A 16,857-nucleotide genomic window follows, 5' to 3' on the forward strand; every position below is an offset into this window, starting at 1 on the left:
CCGGTGCCTGTGACTGCCCCTGCTCTGACACTAATCTGGCAATGTGTGCTCTGGCCACTGGGGTATTGCAGCTCCTCTGCTTCTGTGGCCCTCATGAACCCTTGGAGTGCAGAGCTCTGTCTCACACTCCAAGTTAATGCCACTCTATTAAATGTTTACCACTGAGGACATTACTGCATAAAAATCAATGCTGTGCTTCAGTTATACTAGGACTGGATTTAACCTGTGAAATTCAGTCAGTAGATTGTTGCTTCTTAGAAATAGGTGCGTACTTACACAACTATCCATGTGATTAATGCCTATGGATGCATAATGCAAGGAATGCTGCAGCATAGAGACATTCTATATGTGACTGGAATTAGCCACTGACTGTGTGTGACAGTCATTTATTTTATTGTAACAGAAACTTCAAGCTGATCTGGCAAAACTCCTGTGTACATGTCTGCTGATTTTATCACGGCTTTTCAGTTCACTCAAGGAGATTTCATGAAGAATTAAAGCCTTAAGTAACTTTTGGAAACAATTTCTGATTTATATGAGCTTCCTGTTATGTTAAATTGTTAATGAATATTTGTAGAGGGCATTCCGTGCAGAGAGAGTTCTCTCAGAAGGCCATTGTGTAAATCTCGTGGTTCTTCTGACTCTCTCTTTCATTCACAGTAAAATTAACTAATGAACCTACATTTTGAAGGCTGTGATGATACCATGGCACACCTGAGACCCTCTGCATGGGAAGCCAGAGGCAGTCCCCACGACATTATTGAGATGTCTGGCCCTTGGGGTGTGAATTATTACTGATAATCTCTTGTCCTGCCAGTCAGGTCTGCCATGTATCTTCATGTAAGCACACTAACTAATCTGCTGCACTCTGATCTGTAAACTTGAACCCAGTTCTGAATCCTTTCAATTTTTTTTATTCCAACAGAAGATGAAACCTTTTTTTCACAGAAAGGTATAGGGGTTTTTTTTGTGGCCTGTCACTTGTATTGTTCAGATGTCTCTTCATAGATATACCACTTAAGTAAAGCTCTTTAAAGCTGAACTATAATTTGTATTAGTCAGAATAATTAGTCAGAATTGCTTTAAATAACAACGTAAAAAAATGTGTAAAAGCTATAAGACTGTACTATTTTCCATGAAGTGACCTCATTTTAAGATGAAAGATCATTTTATCCTTCCAAGCAGTGGCCTCCACAAAATCACACTGCAAGTGGCCAGAATCCTACAGGCTTAGAATCCTACAGGCTTCAAATCCTACAGGCTTCAAATGCACTGGATCTGTCCCAAATGATCAAGTCTTCTTTCCGTTCAAGGCAACACTAGGAATGTCCTTTGATTTTACTGGAGGCATAATAATTGTCTCTGTGGAGTTGGTTTGGGCAGTGTCTTTGTCCATTCTCTTTGCAATTTACAACTTTGATATTCCTATATTTTTAATGAGCTGACTAAAGGTGTTTCTCTTGTATTTTTCTTGCCTCGGTGCAATCCGTAAATTTATTTGAAAATCATGTAGGAGTAACAGAGACTGAACACAACTGCACATCCTGCCTGTGATGCGAAAGTACTTTAAAGGAGTTGCTTTCCTTTTTGGAAACAAAAAAATGTAGTATGTCAATTCAGAAAAGACAAGGCAGGGGAAAAGATGTTAGATTAAATGCAGGGAAAAAGATGTTAGATTAAATGCATGTGTTTAGGCTTTGTGAACAGAACCCTCATTTGCTTAAGCAGCTTGCTTGCCAGATACAATTTCCACACTTTACTAAGCATGACCTGCTTTACTAGACATTTAAGCAACAATATTAAACTGCAAATTAGATAACAAGGCAGAAGACACTGTTTCTATTTTCAGGAGTAAGATCTCAAAGAACATGAAGGGGACTGTCAAGTGGGTGCCAGGGAGAATTGGCAGAAGCCAGTGGGAATTTAACTCTTGCACATCACTGAAAATCCTACAATTACATAAAGTTAACAACAACGCTGCTTTTATGGTCCCTGCTATTACATAACTGTGGTCAGATCCCTGCCAAAGAAACAGGAAATGGGAGCAGACATAGGTTGCACTTTGATTGGAATTCTCTTCAGTTGACCATTAAATTACAACTCTTTGCCCAAGCAACCACAATTAAAGAAACAGCGTGGGAATGAAACAGTAGAGGGTGATGTTGGTTTTCATGCTAGACAAATACTGACCAAAATTGAGGGGGGGGGATGAAAAGGAATGGGTTTGCATTTTAGTGAAAGAAGGAGTGATTTCAATGTAGAGACTTCAGATGTGTCAATGCACAAGCAATTTCATTTGCACTGATGCCACTGAAAGAGTCTTTTATTTATTTATGCCATTTTTTGTATAAATAATGCTACAGGGATGTTTATTTCTCCCTGTAATAATGTTGTGTATTGGTGTTTTAGTTGGACAGGCTTTTAGAGATGCAAGTTCTTTTAGCAAGTTCTGAGTGAACATGTGCTAGAAGGAAGTTCAGGAGGTCCAAGCTTTGTTTTTAATGTCCTTGTATTTAATGACTCAGTGCAAGGCTTAGGAATTTAGAAGTTTCATGCTCAGCACTCATATACCTGGCCTTGGGAATGTCCCCAGACCAGCTGTAAGACATGTCTTCATGAGCACATACATGTGTTGTGCCCAAGCAAGTCAGGATCTGAAGCTGCAGAACTGTATTGAAGCCAAGCAGTGGCCACCAGCCACTATCTGAGTGCCTTGAGCTGAGAGTGGTCTGTTTATATCATGCTAAGGAGGAATTTAGAGAGAATTTAAACCTCTATGCTCATAAAGATTGCCATGATGCTTAATGCAAACTCAACATGGAGAGAAATAGAAGAACTGCCGCACCTAAAAGCTCAACTAAGTTCACAGCCACTCTTAAGGCAGAACCTAAATGCTACTAAATCTCCAGTATAGGGACCAACATTCTTTGTAGCTAGGAGTGACTTCTCTACCTTTGGTCTCCTTTTTGTTCACTTGCCCAGTTCAATTTTCAGGACACGGTGGAGCTGTGGCTGTGCTGCTCTGTGTTCACACTGCAGCCAGCACTACAGGGTTCCTTTGGGCTTCTCCAAACCATCACAGTCAATTTGATGATCATATGCTTGCCAGTAGTTCCACAGGCCTACTTTTGACTAAATGTAAAAATCTACTCACTACCTTGCTAAAATCAGGACCTGTTTTCATCACTTCAATTAGGAATTCAGTTCATCCCAATCTCACTCTATTTTGTGACAGAAGAGATAAGCATCATAAATACTGCATACTTCTACTGACACTCACAGTGCCTGTGAGTGACAACTCTCAACTCTGCTTTGCCTCATCCAGCTTTCTGTTTGCCCTCTTAGCTATTTGCAAACTCTGCATGTTTAATTTTGTACTTTTTGGGTTTGGTGGGTAAGTGAAGCAAACAGAAAAATTCCACGTTGTAAAAGAAACAGCTTGTTGAGTGGTGTTTCATGTCTGGCTGCTGCAACTTTCATCTTCAGTTAGCATTCAAAGACAGTGTTAGAGGAGTTGGCCGTGCTACCAAAACTAGAGGGGGCTGAAAACTCCCTGTTTGATACATGTGGATGTTGAACAAGCAGATTTGAGAAGGATTAAATTTAGAAATGGAGGAAGGACTTATTGTCTGTGTGTACTATAGGAAGTTGGATGGGGATGATGGGCTACATAAAATCTAAATAAATCCCTTGAGAAAGAATCAGAAGACCTTGGTTGTGTAAACAAAGCTTAAAGGTAGCTGGAGGCTTCCAGGAGAAATTCATGCAGTAGTTTCCTATGTAAAACAATTTCCTGTTAAAATGATTTAAATAGCATGGCAGTATAATATAAATAACATCCCATATCTGTCAAGGGCCATGTTGCTATAACAGTACACAGCTGTTTATTCTGCAAACCTGATCTGACATAAAGAATTCTGCTGGGGCTGTGGAGGCATCTTCCCTGCTTGCATTTGTCCTACAGCAAGACAGAGGCCTCCTCCTAGACCAGGAATTCCGAGGCTTTTTAGAAGGGAGTTGTCTGGCTGTCTGCTACCTTCTTCCCCCCCGCCCTCCCCTTTGTCTCTATTGTTAACAAGGGCAGTTATCTGGAAGCTGAGATAGGACTGGGTTCTGTGTCTCTCCCTTCCGCAGTGGGTCCCTGAAGCAGCACTGTCACTGTCCTGTCTCGGTGCCCTTGGGCTGAGCTCTCCAGGTCTCTTCCAGCTGCAGCTTCTCTCAGGGGCTGCCAGCACTGCACAGGAGGTGAAAGTTGAGTGTCAGCATCCCTTGTTGCTGCTGTTGCTCTGTTTACCCACATCCTTTGGCTGTGTGTGTGTGTGTGTACATACACACGCAGGTACGTGTGTGTATTAGTTTTGTGGTTGCTTTCAGTGAACACTCACATGTTGAAAGATCTACTCTGAACAACTGTGATTTCAGTTGGGGATTATTATTTTGGTCACCACTTCTAACAAGAAAAGCTTTAGTAGCAATGGAAATAATCAAGATACGTACTCATGAGAATATTTAGGGCACCATCTCAGCGCTTGCCACATTTGCAAGTTCTTCTGAATAAATAAAAAAATCCAAACACTGGCCACTGTGAGAATGTTAAATTCACTGTTTGTCTAGAGGAGTATACACACTTCCTTGTAGCAGCATTTGGTCTCTTAATTATTTTATTTTTTTCATTCTGATTTTTTTCTCCTCTATAAATTTGTCAAGTTCACGTTTGAAAAATAGAAAGTAGCTTTTTGAAGAACCGTGTTTAAATGCAAGGAGGGAAGAGCGTCGTCCTCTTTCTTGACCGACCTGAAAAGAAACAGTCATTCAAAAAAAAAACTCTAATCCTTCACTGGTACTGTGAGACCAGAGAGAAAGGTGTGTGGATTGTTAGGACTGACAGACAGCAGGTATCTGGATGCACAGTAAATTAGAGGAATGGATGTGGATACCAGCAGAGCCACATCTCAGTTACTTAAAAGGTAACTGAGGTTTAAAGACGTTTAACTGCTGTTTCTTGTACAATCACAATCATACAGTATGAGTTTTCTTGTCTGGTTTTTAGTCTCCCAGATCAGTGTGTGTGGGCTTATTTTTCAGACTGCCCTCAGTGCCATTTCCTTTTCCGACAGGTAAACCTTTTCTTCCTGCTAAACATCGTTCGTGTTCTCATCACCAAGCTCAAAGACACCCACAAGGCCGAATCCAACCTGTACATGAAAGCAGTGAGAGCCACCCTGATTCTTGTGCCACTCCTTGGCATCGAATTTGTCCTGTTTCCATGGCGACCAGAGGGCCGGATTGCCGAGGAGGTGTATGACTATGTGATGCACATCCTCATGCATTACCAGGTATCTGAATTTTATCCAAAATTATCTCACACCTGAAATATCCCATAGGGATGTGTAATAAAAATGGAACCTTTATTTTTATTTTACAGGGTCTACTGGTGGCTACAATTTTCTGCTTCTTTAATGGTGAGGTAGGTAACAACTTCTTTTAGTGTATTTGTAATAATTTTCCGTTTCACATAGTTTTGTTTTGTTTCAGCAACGTAGATGGCAATATCTTTTAATTATTTTATGTCTAAATTTTTCTAACTCAAAAAAAGGAAACAAAGCATCAGGATGCCAAGAGCAGAGCTTGGGAAGGACTGTGCCATCATTCATGGCACATCATTAAGTGCATTAGGACTGACTCTTTGGTGCTGAGCCATGTACATTTTTCTTAAATATATAAGAAACTGAAGACACTTGTCACTTTGATATAAATTCTCAATAAATATCATAAAAGTAAAATGCAGTTCAATACTCAGAAGGCATATTTGTCTGTGTTAGAAGCTGTATAGGATGTTATCTTGGAGAATCACTGGTAGAATCACTACAGAATCCTTCTGTAGCAGGAATAGAGCACACTGGGTTGGGGTATGTTTGTATCCCATGGCAGGGGCTTGGAAGAACATGATCTTTAAGGTCCCTTCCAACCCACACCATTCCATGATTCTGTGAGTGTTACGATGACTCTCTGGGAAAACTCTAGGCTGAGGTTTGGAAAGCTGTTTTTTAGCACAGATGAAAAGTATCATTCAAAAAAATCAGACCTCAACAGGTTGGTGTGCTCAAGTCAGAAATTTGTGTGGGATAAGTGCACCCCTAAGAAACCACCAATTCCAAGGACAAACTTCTTTATTCTTACATTAGAGGATTGTGCCATGTTTCAGTAATCGATTGTATTGATCCCATTATAGTTAATAAGCTTTGCTGTTATCTTGAATGGTCAAGGTCCTGTACCCCTGGAGTGCACACAGTGACTGTCACTTAGAACCTCCTGCCCCATGCTCTAGAAAGTACACTTAGAGAGGCTTAGAGTGTCAGAGTGAAAGAAAGGCTAAAAAATATAAATGAAATTGTTGATATCGCTCTTACTTCCAAAAAAATCTTGGCAACCCCAAAACAAAGAAACAAACACACAAAATAAAACCACCCTACCAAAAGTCTAACTGATACTTTTCCAGCAGTTTTGGCAGAGGAACAATTACAATCCTACACTTATTCCTACACATCTGTTTGTTCATTTGCTCTGCATTTAGTGTGGTTACAGTACATGGCTGTAAGCAGATGTGTGGGAGTAACCAGATGTTTCCATGTGACTAAACCCTTAGTTTCTTTTATCAGATGCTGTAAAATTGTGTCAGTGTGGTTACGTAATGCTATTGGACAGTAATATTACAGGTAATTATTTGGCCAATACCAGAATTGATTCCAGCAGAGTGCCCTTCCTTCTCCTCCTAAGTCTAAAGCTGATTAGATTGCAATGGGGTTTGAAGGTTTATTTTTTGTGTCGTTGTGTGTGTGTCCCCCAAATGTATAATTGATTTTTTTTTTTTTTTTGCCAAGGAGGTAGAAAAGATGAAGATAGGCTTTCTCACAGTTCAGTGGGTGTGGGGCAGTGGGTTTGATTTGATTTTACCATAAAGTAAATTCATGTTCAAGTCCCAGCTTCATACGTTCTTTCCCTTCTAGATTGTATAATTCAGAATGCCTTCTAAAACAGGTATTTGGAAAAAATCAAACAGAGTTTGTTCTGCTCCAGTGCAAAATATGGGAGGAGGGATGGGAAACCTTGAAGTCTCTGCAGTTTTTATGCAACAACATTGTTCACTGCTCAGTTCTGTCTTTTAATCCCTGTGGCTTTTCCAAGGCTGTGTTTTATTTTAAGTTCTGATTAATTTTAAAATGTGAAATTTTAAAATATGAAAATTTAAAATATGATCCCAGATGTGTTAACATTTCATTGTTACAAACTCGTATTTTTGACATATTCTCTTCTGCTATATAAGAAAAGCACACCTGAGTCAACCCCCCAATTCAGTATCCTAAATTCACTCTGGGCTGATCAGTGATAAAAGATGAGCTCTTCCACAACACCTACAAAAGGTAGCAGATGACTCACTGCTTGAACTTCTGCTGGCAGGGTAACACTTAAAAGGAGGATTTAGGCATTTTAACATTTATTAATTCAGACAGTTAATTTTTAGACCGTAGAACTTGACTTGGTGAGTTAAACATATTTGTCTGTATTTGCTCTCTATAGAGTGGAAATTTATGCCTTTTAAACCACTTTTGGGTTCAGTGATTCAAGGACTTTTTCAGTACATCTTGTTCAAGAAGGGACTTAGTACTTTATAAACAGCTGCATCAGTAGGGAAACCCGGGGGGAGGATGACACTGTAGGTAGAGAAAAATACCTGCACAGAAAAGATGTGTTTCCTTTGAGTACTAAAAGATTGTGCCTGTGGCAGGAAAGCCTCCAGGCACACTTGTGTTCCGTGTCCGTCACAGTCCCTTTGCTGTCACACCAATGCCTGAACTGAGCCAGGAACTTTGGCTTGGCTGATGTCATCTGTCACAGCCACACCTCATTAGAGCCTCTGCATAATTAGAGGCATCAGGGAGTGGTGTTAGTGCTCCTCTGCAGCACCTCTGTGCTTTAAAGGTGAATGGTTTAAAGGTGAATGCTGGAGTCGACACTTGAAGTGACAGTGGGGCAAAGATTTTCTAGTGTTTTTTTTAGCAATTAAAAATGCTAAAAGCACCAATTTCTTTCTGTCTACATCTTAGCATTTCCCAACTGTTACTGCATATTTCAGTGTCTTCTGTACCAAATATCATGTTCAAGCAGACACCTCTCGCCAAGAAGTAAATAAATGTTATCTGCTAGCAGAGAAGTTCCGTGAAAATAAACCAAGAAATGTAAGAAAAATAGCTGGTATGTCCTGCTTTCCGTAGCCAAGGAACTTCTCCAGCTTCCTGAGCAGCCCAGCCAGGGGTGACCTGTCCAATCCAGTTCTAACAGGCACTGCAGATGTTTGTCACAAACCTCCTACAGACAAGGGAGTACGTGCAAGCCCTTCATCTTGATCTGCCCTGGCAGGGCTTCCCTAAGGACACTCACATTCTGCTCATGGCCCAGCATCCCGCGGAGTAGGATGCTTCCCAACTATCTCATCATGTTTTCCAGTCTGAGATGGCCTAGAGAGGCTTCTGGGGTGATACAGGCTGTGGTCAGAGTAGAGCCTTGTCCCAGATCTTGAATAAATCAGTAGAAAGATTCCTGTTGAGCTATTAATTACAGTGCTAATAATGACCTATGTTATCCATGTTAGTTTTGTGGGGTTTGTGGGTTTTTTCCTTTCATTTCACAGGAGTGTAGAAATGTTGCCATGAAGATCATGGTCTTGGGTTTACAGGTTTATACAATCTGTTTAATAATAGATGAGATAGATGAGCTTGTGTTGTGGATTTTTGGTGGGTTTTTTTTTCCTCCTGAGCTGTTTGATTTGTGTGCTATTGAACGTCAAGCTACTAGTATGTTAAAGGGCTGACTGAAAGGACCCCTTCATGAAAACTCATCAAAAAGAGCCATTACCAACTAATAAGGTGCGAAAGCAGGAGTATTCCAGCTGGAACTAACATCTCTGTAAATGACTGAGAAATAGAATTATATTATTCCATTACCTTTTTACATTAAATGCATTGCTTAATATCCTTTCTTGCAACAAAGTCCCAAAGTGCTTCCTGTCCTGAGCTGCATTAACAGCTCTGGGCAACTGCTCGAGGCTGAGTGGTAAAAGTTCTATTCTCAGATGGTGAGTGGATACTCATATTGTTATAGTTACTAGTGAAAATTAGTTGTCTTATTGATTTTTCCCATCCTCTCCTACAAATTTTTGATTGGAAGGTTAGAGAAGACTGGAAGACGGTGATAAAAAACCTGAAAGGTTTTAACACCCTACAAGAACAGACATGGAGCAGGACAGGGGTGAAATCCTGACTCAGCAGTAACAGAGAGGGCTCATGAAGAATGCCAGAAATAATCTTATTGAGATCATTGCCTGTGGGAAGGAGAACAAATAGAACATATCTTAGTGATAGGCACAGATTCCTTGATATGATTTCAAACTAAGTTTGAAGCTTCCTTCTTGGAAAAGATGGAATTTTTAATATGCTTCTTCTCTTGGCTTTAGGACAGATTACAGAAGGCTCTATATTGCTGTGCAATGCATATATTAATTAATCAAAACTTCCTGTGCTGAAACACAAACTCTGCCTTTAGACTCAGAAGGAATACAGAATTTTGATATGAAAAGCAGTAAGAGCTGATACTCAGAAGTATTAAGATACTTGATTTTTCTCCAAAGATTTGGAGATTTGTGCTGAGATATTCAGAGTGGATTAGAAAGGTTTTATGAACAGTAAGAGAGCATCTCCTTTGCCCTAAAATGCTTATTTCTTATGTTAATCAGTTGATGCTTCTTTCCTTACCCTTTGACATCTTCTTTGTAAAGGTTTTGGGAAAGATGAAGTTTTCCTTTAAACAGTGGTTTCTGATACCAGACTGCAGGAAGTCTAAAAACTACATCCCTTTTCTTCTATTTATTCTTATTTTTCATAATTAAAGCCAGAGTAAAATTAGACAAGAGAAGCCATTGTGTGAGGGAAATTAGAAGCAGACACAAAAGAGACCCTGAAGACACATGGAAAATCCTAAAAATACTTATCCACAATATAAACAGTTAACTGGAGGAGTCACTGTTCACTGGTTAGTTCTTTTGTATGTAAAAAAGTGAAATGAAGGTCATGTTTTTGAATGGTGCCTGTGATTTGGGGTCACTGCTGGATACATGGAGGTATCAGTGCTCCCCAGTATTTCCTGAACCAGAGCCGGGCCAGTCAATGCAGGAGTATTTTCTGGACAAATTTTGGCTGAAGAGGAAATTAAATATTCATAATCTGTGGGTTTTTTAAACATTAAAAAAAAACTCTTGAAAAAGCAACAACCATCACCATTCTTGGCATTCCTCACTTGGCATCTTCGCTGAAAGCCTAATTCCGTGAGAACTTCATGAATGTGACACTTCATCCCGCCAACATGCCCAGGTGTTTCACCAGATTGCAGGGGAGGAAGGTTATGACAAAACATCATATCCTTTCAGTGGAGACACGTAAACCAGCTGGGCCCTCCTTTTTACCTTTTTACCACCTTTATTTTTAACCCTGGTAGAAATGTGGAGTTCAGGAAATTGTCCTTCTAGTCATTGGCTTAAGGTATGGTCAGAAATTAGGAAAGACTTGCTTGTGTCAGAACCCTAGCAAATGTAAATTATGGTTTGTTGAGAGTAAATGAATTTACAGGCGCTGAGGATGTGGCCTTTTGAACTTAAGGGTGAACACAAATTACCTTTTTCACCTCTGAATCTGATCTATCCACACTGGACTGGAGCTGACAAGGGATTAAGCAGAAAATTGTGTTGCTGCTGTTCCTCTGTAACCTGTGCTTTTTCTGAGCAACCGGCACACTGCAATTGTAAAATGTCATTATTTCATGCCAAATTTGCTGAAAAACAATGTTTACTGTTGTCTAAAAATTCAGGGAGAAAAAACTCCAGGACAATTGAAGTAGGAGGTAAGACAAGGGGAGGTTTTAATGAAGCCTCTCAGGCTCTGAGAATACAAACCATGTGCACCCCCTGACTCAGGTGCTACAGTTTTTATAATGATGTCCATCCAATCCCTGTTCATTCACCCCCAACCTTTGCCCCGTTCTGCCCCTTGGGAATTGAGTCTGGGGGAGTTTTGGGACCCCCTCTTCCTCATCTTCATCTTCTTCGGAGCACGTACAGTCCTTGGAGGCTTTCCAAAGTCCTGGGTGATACCTTGTTGTCCAGGCCAGGGTGCAGATGTTCTTAAACAGAATGAAGGCCCACCTTGAAAAGGAGACTAAATATGCTACTGGAATTTAGGGGGAATGGATGTGAAATGGGGTAATAGGGTTGAATATGTGTAACTACTATGCTGAAGGGTAAGGGATATAACAAATACAGCTACATTTAAAACCTGCATTCACTACATGTTCCTCATGGCTGGGCTTCGCCAACAAAGATTTGGGAAGGGCTCTACCCACATTTGTTACAAGCACACTGGTGGCTAAAGAGGCCAACACAAGATAGACACATCCAGTTGCAAAAGGCACAGCAGAAAGACTCCTTAGGTGGTAAATTCTGCAAGGCATGAGGCTTTCTGCGTTGCCTTTTCTCCTCAAGAGTGATCCTGTGTGCGTTCTCAAAAGCATCAGCAGCGTTATAGGTGGTGTGTCTCCAGACCTCCCGATTGGAGGCCAGAGTAGACCAGTTACATTCACTACATAACTACTTCTAAAACCTATAAAAATTGAAAAAAAAACCACAAAAAATCAAAAAAACCCTGTGGCAACATTACTTATATTGCCCCTCAAGCGACAAGTGACGTGTGGGTATTACCGAGCAGTGCCATCTAATCCCATGAGACACCTTTATCACAGCCCTCACATAGCACAGAACGAAGCCCAGTTTACATGAATCTCTTTGGCCACAACAACCCCCTGCAGCGCTGCAGGCTGGGGACAGAGTGGCTGGAGAGCAGCCAGGCAGGAAGGGACCTGGGAGTTTGGATTGACAGGAAGCTGAACATGAGCCAGTGTGTGCCCAGGTGGCCAAGAAGGCCAATGGATCCTGACCTGGATCAGGAACAGTGTGGCCAACAGGTCCAAGGAAGTGATTCTTCCCCTGGACTCAGCGCTGGTGAGGCCACCCCTGGAGTGCTGTGTCCAGTTCTGGGCCCCTCAGTTCAGGAAGGACATGGAGGTCCTGGAGCAGGTCCAGAGAAGAGCAACAAGGCTGGGGAAGGGACTTGAGCACAAGTCCTATGAGGAGAGGCTGAGGGAGCTGGGGCTGTTCAGCTTGGAGAAGAGGAGGCTCAGGGGAGACCTCCTCACTCTCTACAACTCCCTGACAGGAGGTTGTAGCCAGGTGGGGGTTGGTCTCTTTTCCCAGGAGAGGGTAATCAGGCATTGGAATGGGCTGTCCAGGGAAGTGGTGGATTCTCCGTCCCTGGAGGTTTTTAAGATGAGACTGGATGTGGCACTTAGTGCCATGGTCTAGCAACTGCAGTGGTAGTGGATCAAGGGTTAGACTTGATGATCTCAGAGGTCCCTTCCAACCCAGCTGATTCTATGATTCTATGATTCTTCTCGCCTTCTGCCACAGGTCCAGGCTGTTTTGAGGAGACACTGGAACCAGTACCGAATCCAGTTCGAGCACAGCTTCAGCCACTCGGATGCCATGCGCACAGCGTCCTACACCGTGTCCACCATCAGCGACGTGCCGGGCTACAGCTACAACCACGACTGCACCAGCGAGCACCTCAACGGGAAGGGCTACCACGACATGGAGAGCGTGGTTTTAAAGACTGAGAAGCTCTATGGCTGAACTCCCAGTTGGATCCAGTGACTTCATGGCCAGAAGATTTTTTTACCTAACATGGGATGATGTTCTTTCCCTGACTGACGCGAACTAAACCGGCGCATTTTTCGTTCTTATGTATACTTATATATATATATATATATATATATATATATATATATATATGCATATATACATTCGTTTGTGTTTCTGTGTATTGAGTATGGACATCTGTACATATATATCTATATATGTATGTGCATTTATATAAGGTTACAAACTTTGCCTCTTCAGTTTCTACTGTGTAGACAAAGTTGGCAATTTTTTTGTACAAAGGGAATCAATGAAGGATTTCTTATTTTCTTGGGAGTTTGTTGTAAGATTGTGCTGTGTTGAAGCCACTTCATTTGCCTATAGAATCTTAGAGTGTAAATACCAGACTCTGTTGTCTTAATTCAACCTAAAATAGGACAAAACAAAATAGTTAAAGTAGGTGCAATAATAACAATAGGTTATCCAGGTTATTTTTTCTGTCCAGCATTTATCTGGCTGTCAAAAAAAGCCCAACAGGTAGTCTGAGGAAACAGATATTGCTGGTTTGGTTAAAGATATTGACAGTTTGGTTTGGCCAGTTCGGGTTTTTTCCCACTATTTTACATCAAGCATAGAGACACCAGTTCAAGTCTGAGTCTCTACGTGCTGCAAGGTAATATCTTGCAGCAAGCTTTGAGCAATTTTATTTAAGCTATTTTGGCACATTCAGAAATGCTTCCTTCTCCTGAAGCGTATGGAAGTTTCTTCCTGGCTTTAACACAGGCAAGATTGATGAGGCCTCACTGCCAAAAAGAAAAGGAGTAACCTGAATAACTGCAAACCCTTCCAGACACTAACACGTAATTGCAGCTGATGGAACTTCACTGTGTGCTGAAGGAATTCACTCAACCCGGAGAAGATCATGTACAGGACTTGTTGTAGCATTGTTCTCATTTTATTTTTAAGTATTTCCCTGGCCATATGCTTGATAACTTATTCCTTCATTCTTGGGCAAGGTTTTGATTAATTTTGTGGCTTTTTTTTTGTTGTCTCAGAGAAGCATGCAAGACTGAACACAGTGCACATGACATACTACCTTTAAAGCCAGCGTATGAGGTTCAGACTAATCAAGCAAACTACTGTTAGTAATTGTCATTATTTGGAAAATCCAATATAAAGTTTGTTTTATAAAGAGTCCAAACATTATGGATTGAGACTTTTAATAATATTTTGGATCGCTTGATTCTGAATCTGTCTCAGTTACTCAGCTTAGAACAGTACTTTATATGTTGTTTCTTTGGTTCTACTGGTGCATAAAGGTCTCACTGAAACCGAGGAGGTTGTCAGGATGGTCTTGAGGAAATGTGTCTTTATAGAAATCTATGTTTTTGTTAAATCTTTATGCTTTAAAGAAATTGCAGTTTTGTGAAGTGAAATGACAAAAATGCTCTCAAGAATGAGGGCATGAAATGAGGAGAGTTCAGAAAAGTCCTACTGAAAATTAAAAATGTAAGAAAAATTTTTATACATTTAATTTGCAGATAAGTCTACTTTAAGTGGGTAAAAAACAAAATGAAGTGGAAGAAAAAGTAGATGCTGGAACAGACAGACTATTATGCTAATTAATGTATATCTGGTGCATGTAAACCAGTCCAAAAATCAAGACAGTTCTTCCTGAGACCATTTCAGTTTTAAATACTTAATTTTGTATATGAACACCTTGACTCTAACATTTAAACATTTCTGCCAGTAGCTTTTCTGTAAGCTTCACTAGCATCTAGGTAACTTCATGTCACAGTGTTTATTAATTTGTGACTTTATAAGGCTTTAAATATTTTGTACTTAGAAGGAAAACATTAGGAGAATGTGGGAAGTTCACGCCACTTGCACCTTTCCATATTGTTTTTTACAGTTCTTACATCTGGAGTTTGAATTTAGAAAGTGTTTTATGAATGATTTAGTTTCACAATATAGAATCTCGGCTAGGATGCACAAATCCTTTCTCTTCTTCTGCAAGGCTGCCTGGTTGGCTGACGGGAACGATTTGGAAAATCTGTTGGATTCTGTACTGTAGAGCAGTGTGAAATCTGGCAACCAGATGTCACAGTCTCTAAAACTGTGAGAATACAGTAAGGATATCTGCTACTATAGGATTAGAGGCCGCTTACAGCTCTGCTTGCTGATCTATGTAGTGTTACTTAAAATTGGTGCAATGTTCTGAAAATATTAGAGATGCAGAAAATCCCTGCTCTGGCGTAGCAGCTTTACACTTGTGGGACCAGATCATCAACTGGTACAAATATGTCTTGAGTTCCATTTGCAGAACCAACTGGTACCAGCTGAGAATCAAAGCCCAGGCAGGTATCTGTCCATTTTAAAGTGCTTTAAGTCCCTGATGGCTTATTATTAGACAATTATTTCATGGTACCTGGTGGGTTGTTGTCATTAAAACATAAGTGATGGTTTAAAGTGTGACACAATATTAGACTTTAATTTAGCTTCTCAGCTAGGCAGTTAAAATTTCATAGCCTATAGAATTTTATCATTTAACACCAAATAAATACTAATTGCTGTTTGCTCTCTGTCCTCTATTAGAGAAACCTGTAGTGGTAATTTGGGGGAAAAAAATTGTTTTTTCTACAGAAATTATCCTCCTTGTAGGTGGACACTCACAGCATGCTTCTAGGCACACATCTGTCTTCACTTTGGAAAAAAAACATACATCCAGCTGGATGTGCAAGAAAATGTTTGTGGCTGTGGAGAGCTCTCTTTCCCCTCTCCTCATGAAGTTAGATACCCTATTTTCTAATTTGCATTGGAAAATACCAATTCCTTATTTTGTCTTCCTACCTCACCTTTTTCGCTTTCTACATAACTGAGAGAAGCACCTGCTTCTTAATATGTTTTCCTGTCGCCATAAATTAAAATCAAATCCTTATGCTGATTTCTCATGGCTAATCTTCTACTTTGCAGAAGGTTGTAAGTCTTTATCTGCATTCTCTGGGATGGTTTTGGTGGGGCTGTGAGATTCCTCTGAACATGCAAATAGTTACCTGTTATTATTTGCTCTTTCTTTTTTTTTTTCTTTTTTAATTTAGCGAGGATTTATTGTATCAATCTCCAGGGGCTACAGAAATAGTTGTCTTATATTTGTTATCTGTAACACCAGCATGTTAGGATTCTATGAGAGAAAATGTCTATTTTTTATGCTACTGTCTTCAATTAATAAAATGCTCCACTGCAGGATTCCCTCAGTTGTTTGTTTAATGGTAGCATTTATGCTGTGTAGTTTTTTCATGGTGATGATCTACTCGACTATTTGGCTGTAGAAATGCTGCAACATGTACTCCTTTTCATGTCAAGAAACATTTGGGCTGGAAACCAGACACCACTCACATATTGTACTATGTAAATAAGATTAATAAAAGCTATAGCCTTGTATTTATTGCTTACACTAAGAATGAAATGGAAAAAAATGTGAAGTTATTTTTTTTTTGGTTGTGCTTTATTTTCACCTTGTTCATATGACTCATCATGCATTTTAATTGCTGAAAGAAGTATTGTTTGAGATCAATAAAATATTACTCCAATTATTCACATCTCTTGTGCTGTAGTATAGAAATAACAAAGCTGATCTAAACTAGGCTTTCCCAGATATCTTAACTGTGTGGTAATTAAATATTAACCCAGGGAGAAAGTAATTACATAGAATTACTAACAATTATTCTGCTTTTAAGCGTTTGTTTATTTAATGCTTATATTTTTAATGCATAGTAGAGTGTTGCATTTCTGGAGGAAGTTTGCATAGATAATGTGAGAGGACTGGACTTAAAATAATTTACTCAAAGGTTCATATTTCAATTTCTCGTCTTATAATCCACCTTTTTAATAAAAAGTTATTAATACTTACTTATATTAAGCCAAATTTTCTGTTTCATTGTGAGCTAGCAGCAGAATAGAGTCTAAATTAAACATATCTGTCTTCGTTCTATCAGTCCAGGTGAAGGAAGATAAGCAAATCTGAGTTCAAGAAAAGTAGGCAGTCTTATTTTCTTTTTAAG

General features: G+C 39.9%; 1 protein-coding gene across 1 annotated transcript in view; it reads left to right on the forward strand.

The window, feature by feature from the left end:
- The window catches only part of CALCRL (calcitonin receptor like receptor), a 28,872-nt gene extending 16,080 nt beyond the window's left edge, over window positions 1–12,792 (forward strand). The window contains exons 10-12 of the mRNA XM_027696478.1: window positions 5,118–5,336; window positions 5,426–5,467; window positions 12,569–12,792. Of these exons, the coding sequence (XP_027552279.1) occupies window positions 5,118–5,336; window positions 5,426–5,467; window positions 12,569–12,790 (483 nt within the window). The 3' untranslated portion in view covers window positions 12,791–12,792. The remainder of the gene's footprint in view (window positions 1–5,117; window positions 5,337–5,425; window positions 5,468–12,568) is intronic.
- The last annotated feature ends 4,065 nt before the right edge of the window (window positions 12,793–16,857 follow it).

Source organism: Neopelma chrysocephalum, unplaced genomic scaffold (genome assembly GCF_003984885.1).
Source record: "Neopelma chrysocephalum unplaced genomic scaffold, ASM398488v2 Primary Assembly neopelma1_107, whole genome shotgun sequence".
NCBI classification, from domain to species: Eukaryota; Metazoa; Chordata; class Aves; order Passeriformes; family Pipridae; genus Neopelma; species Neopelma chrysocephalum.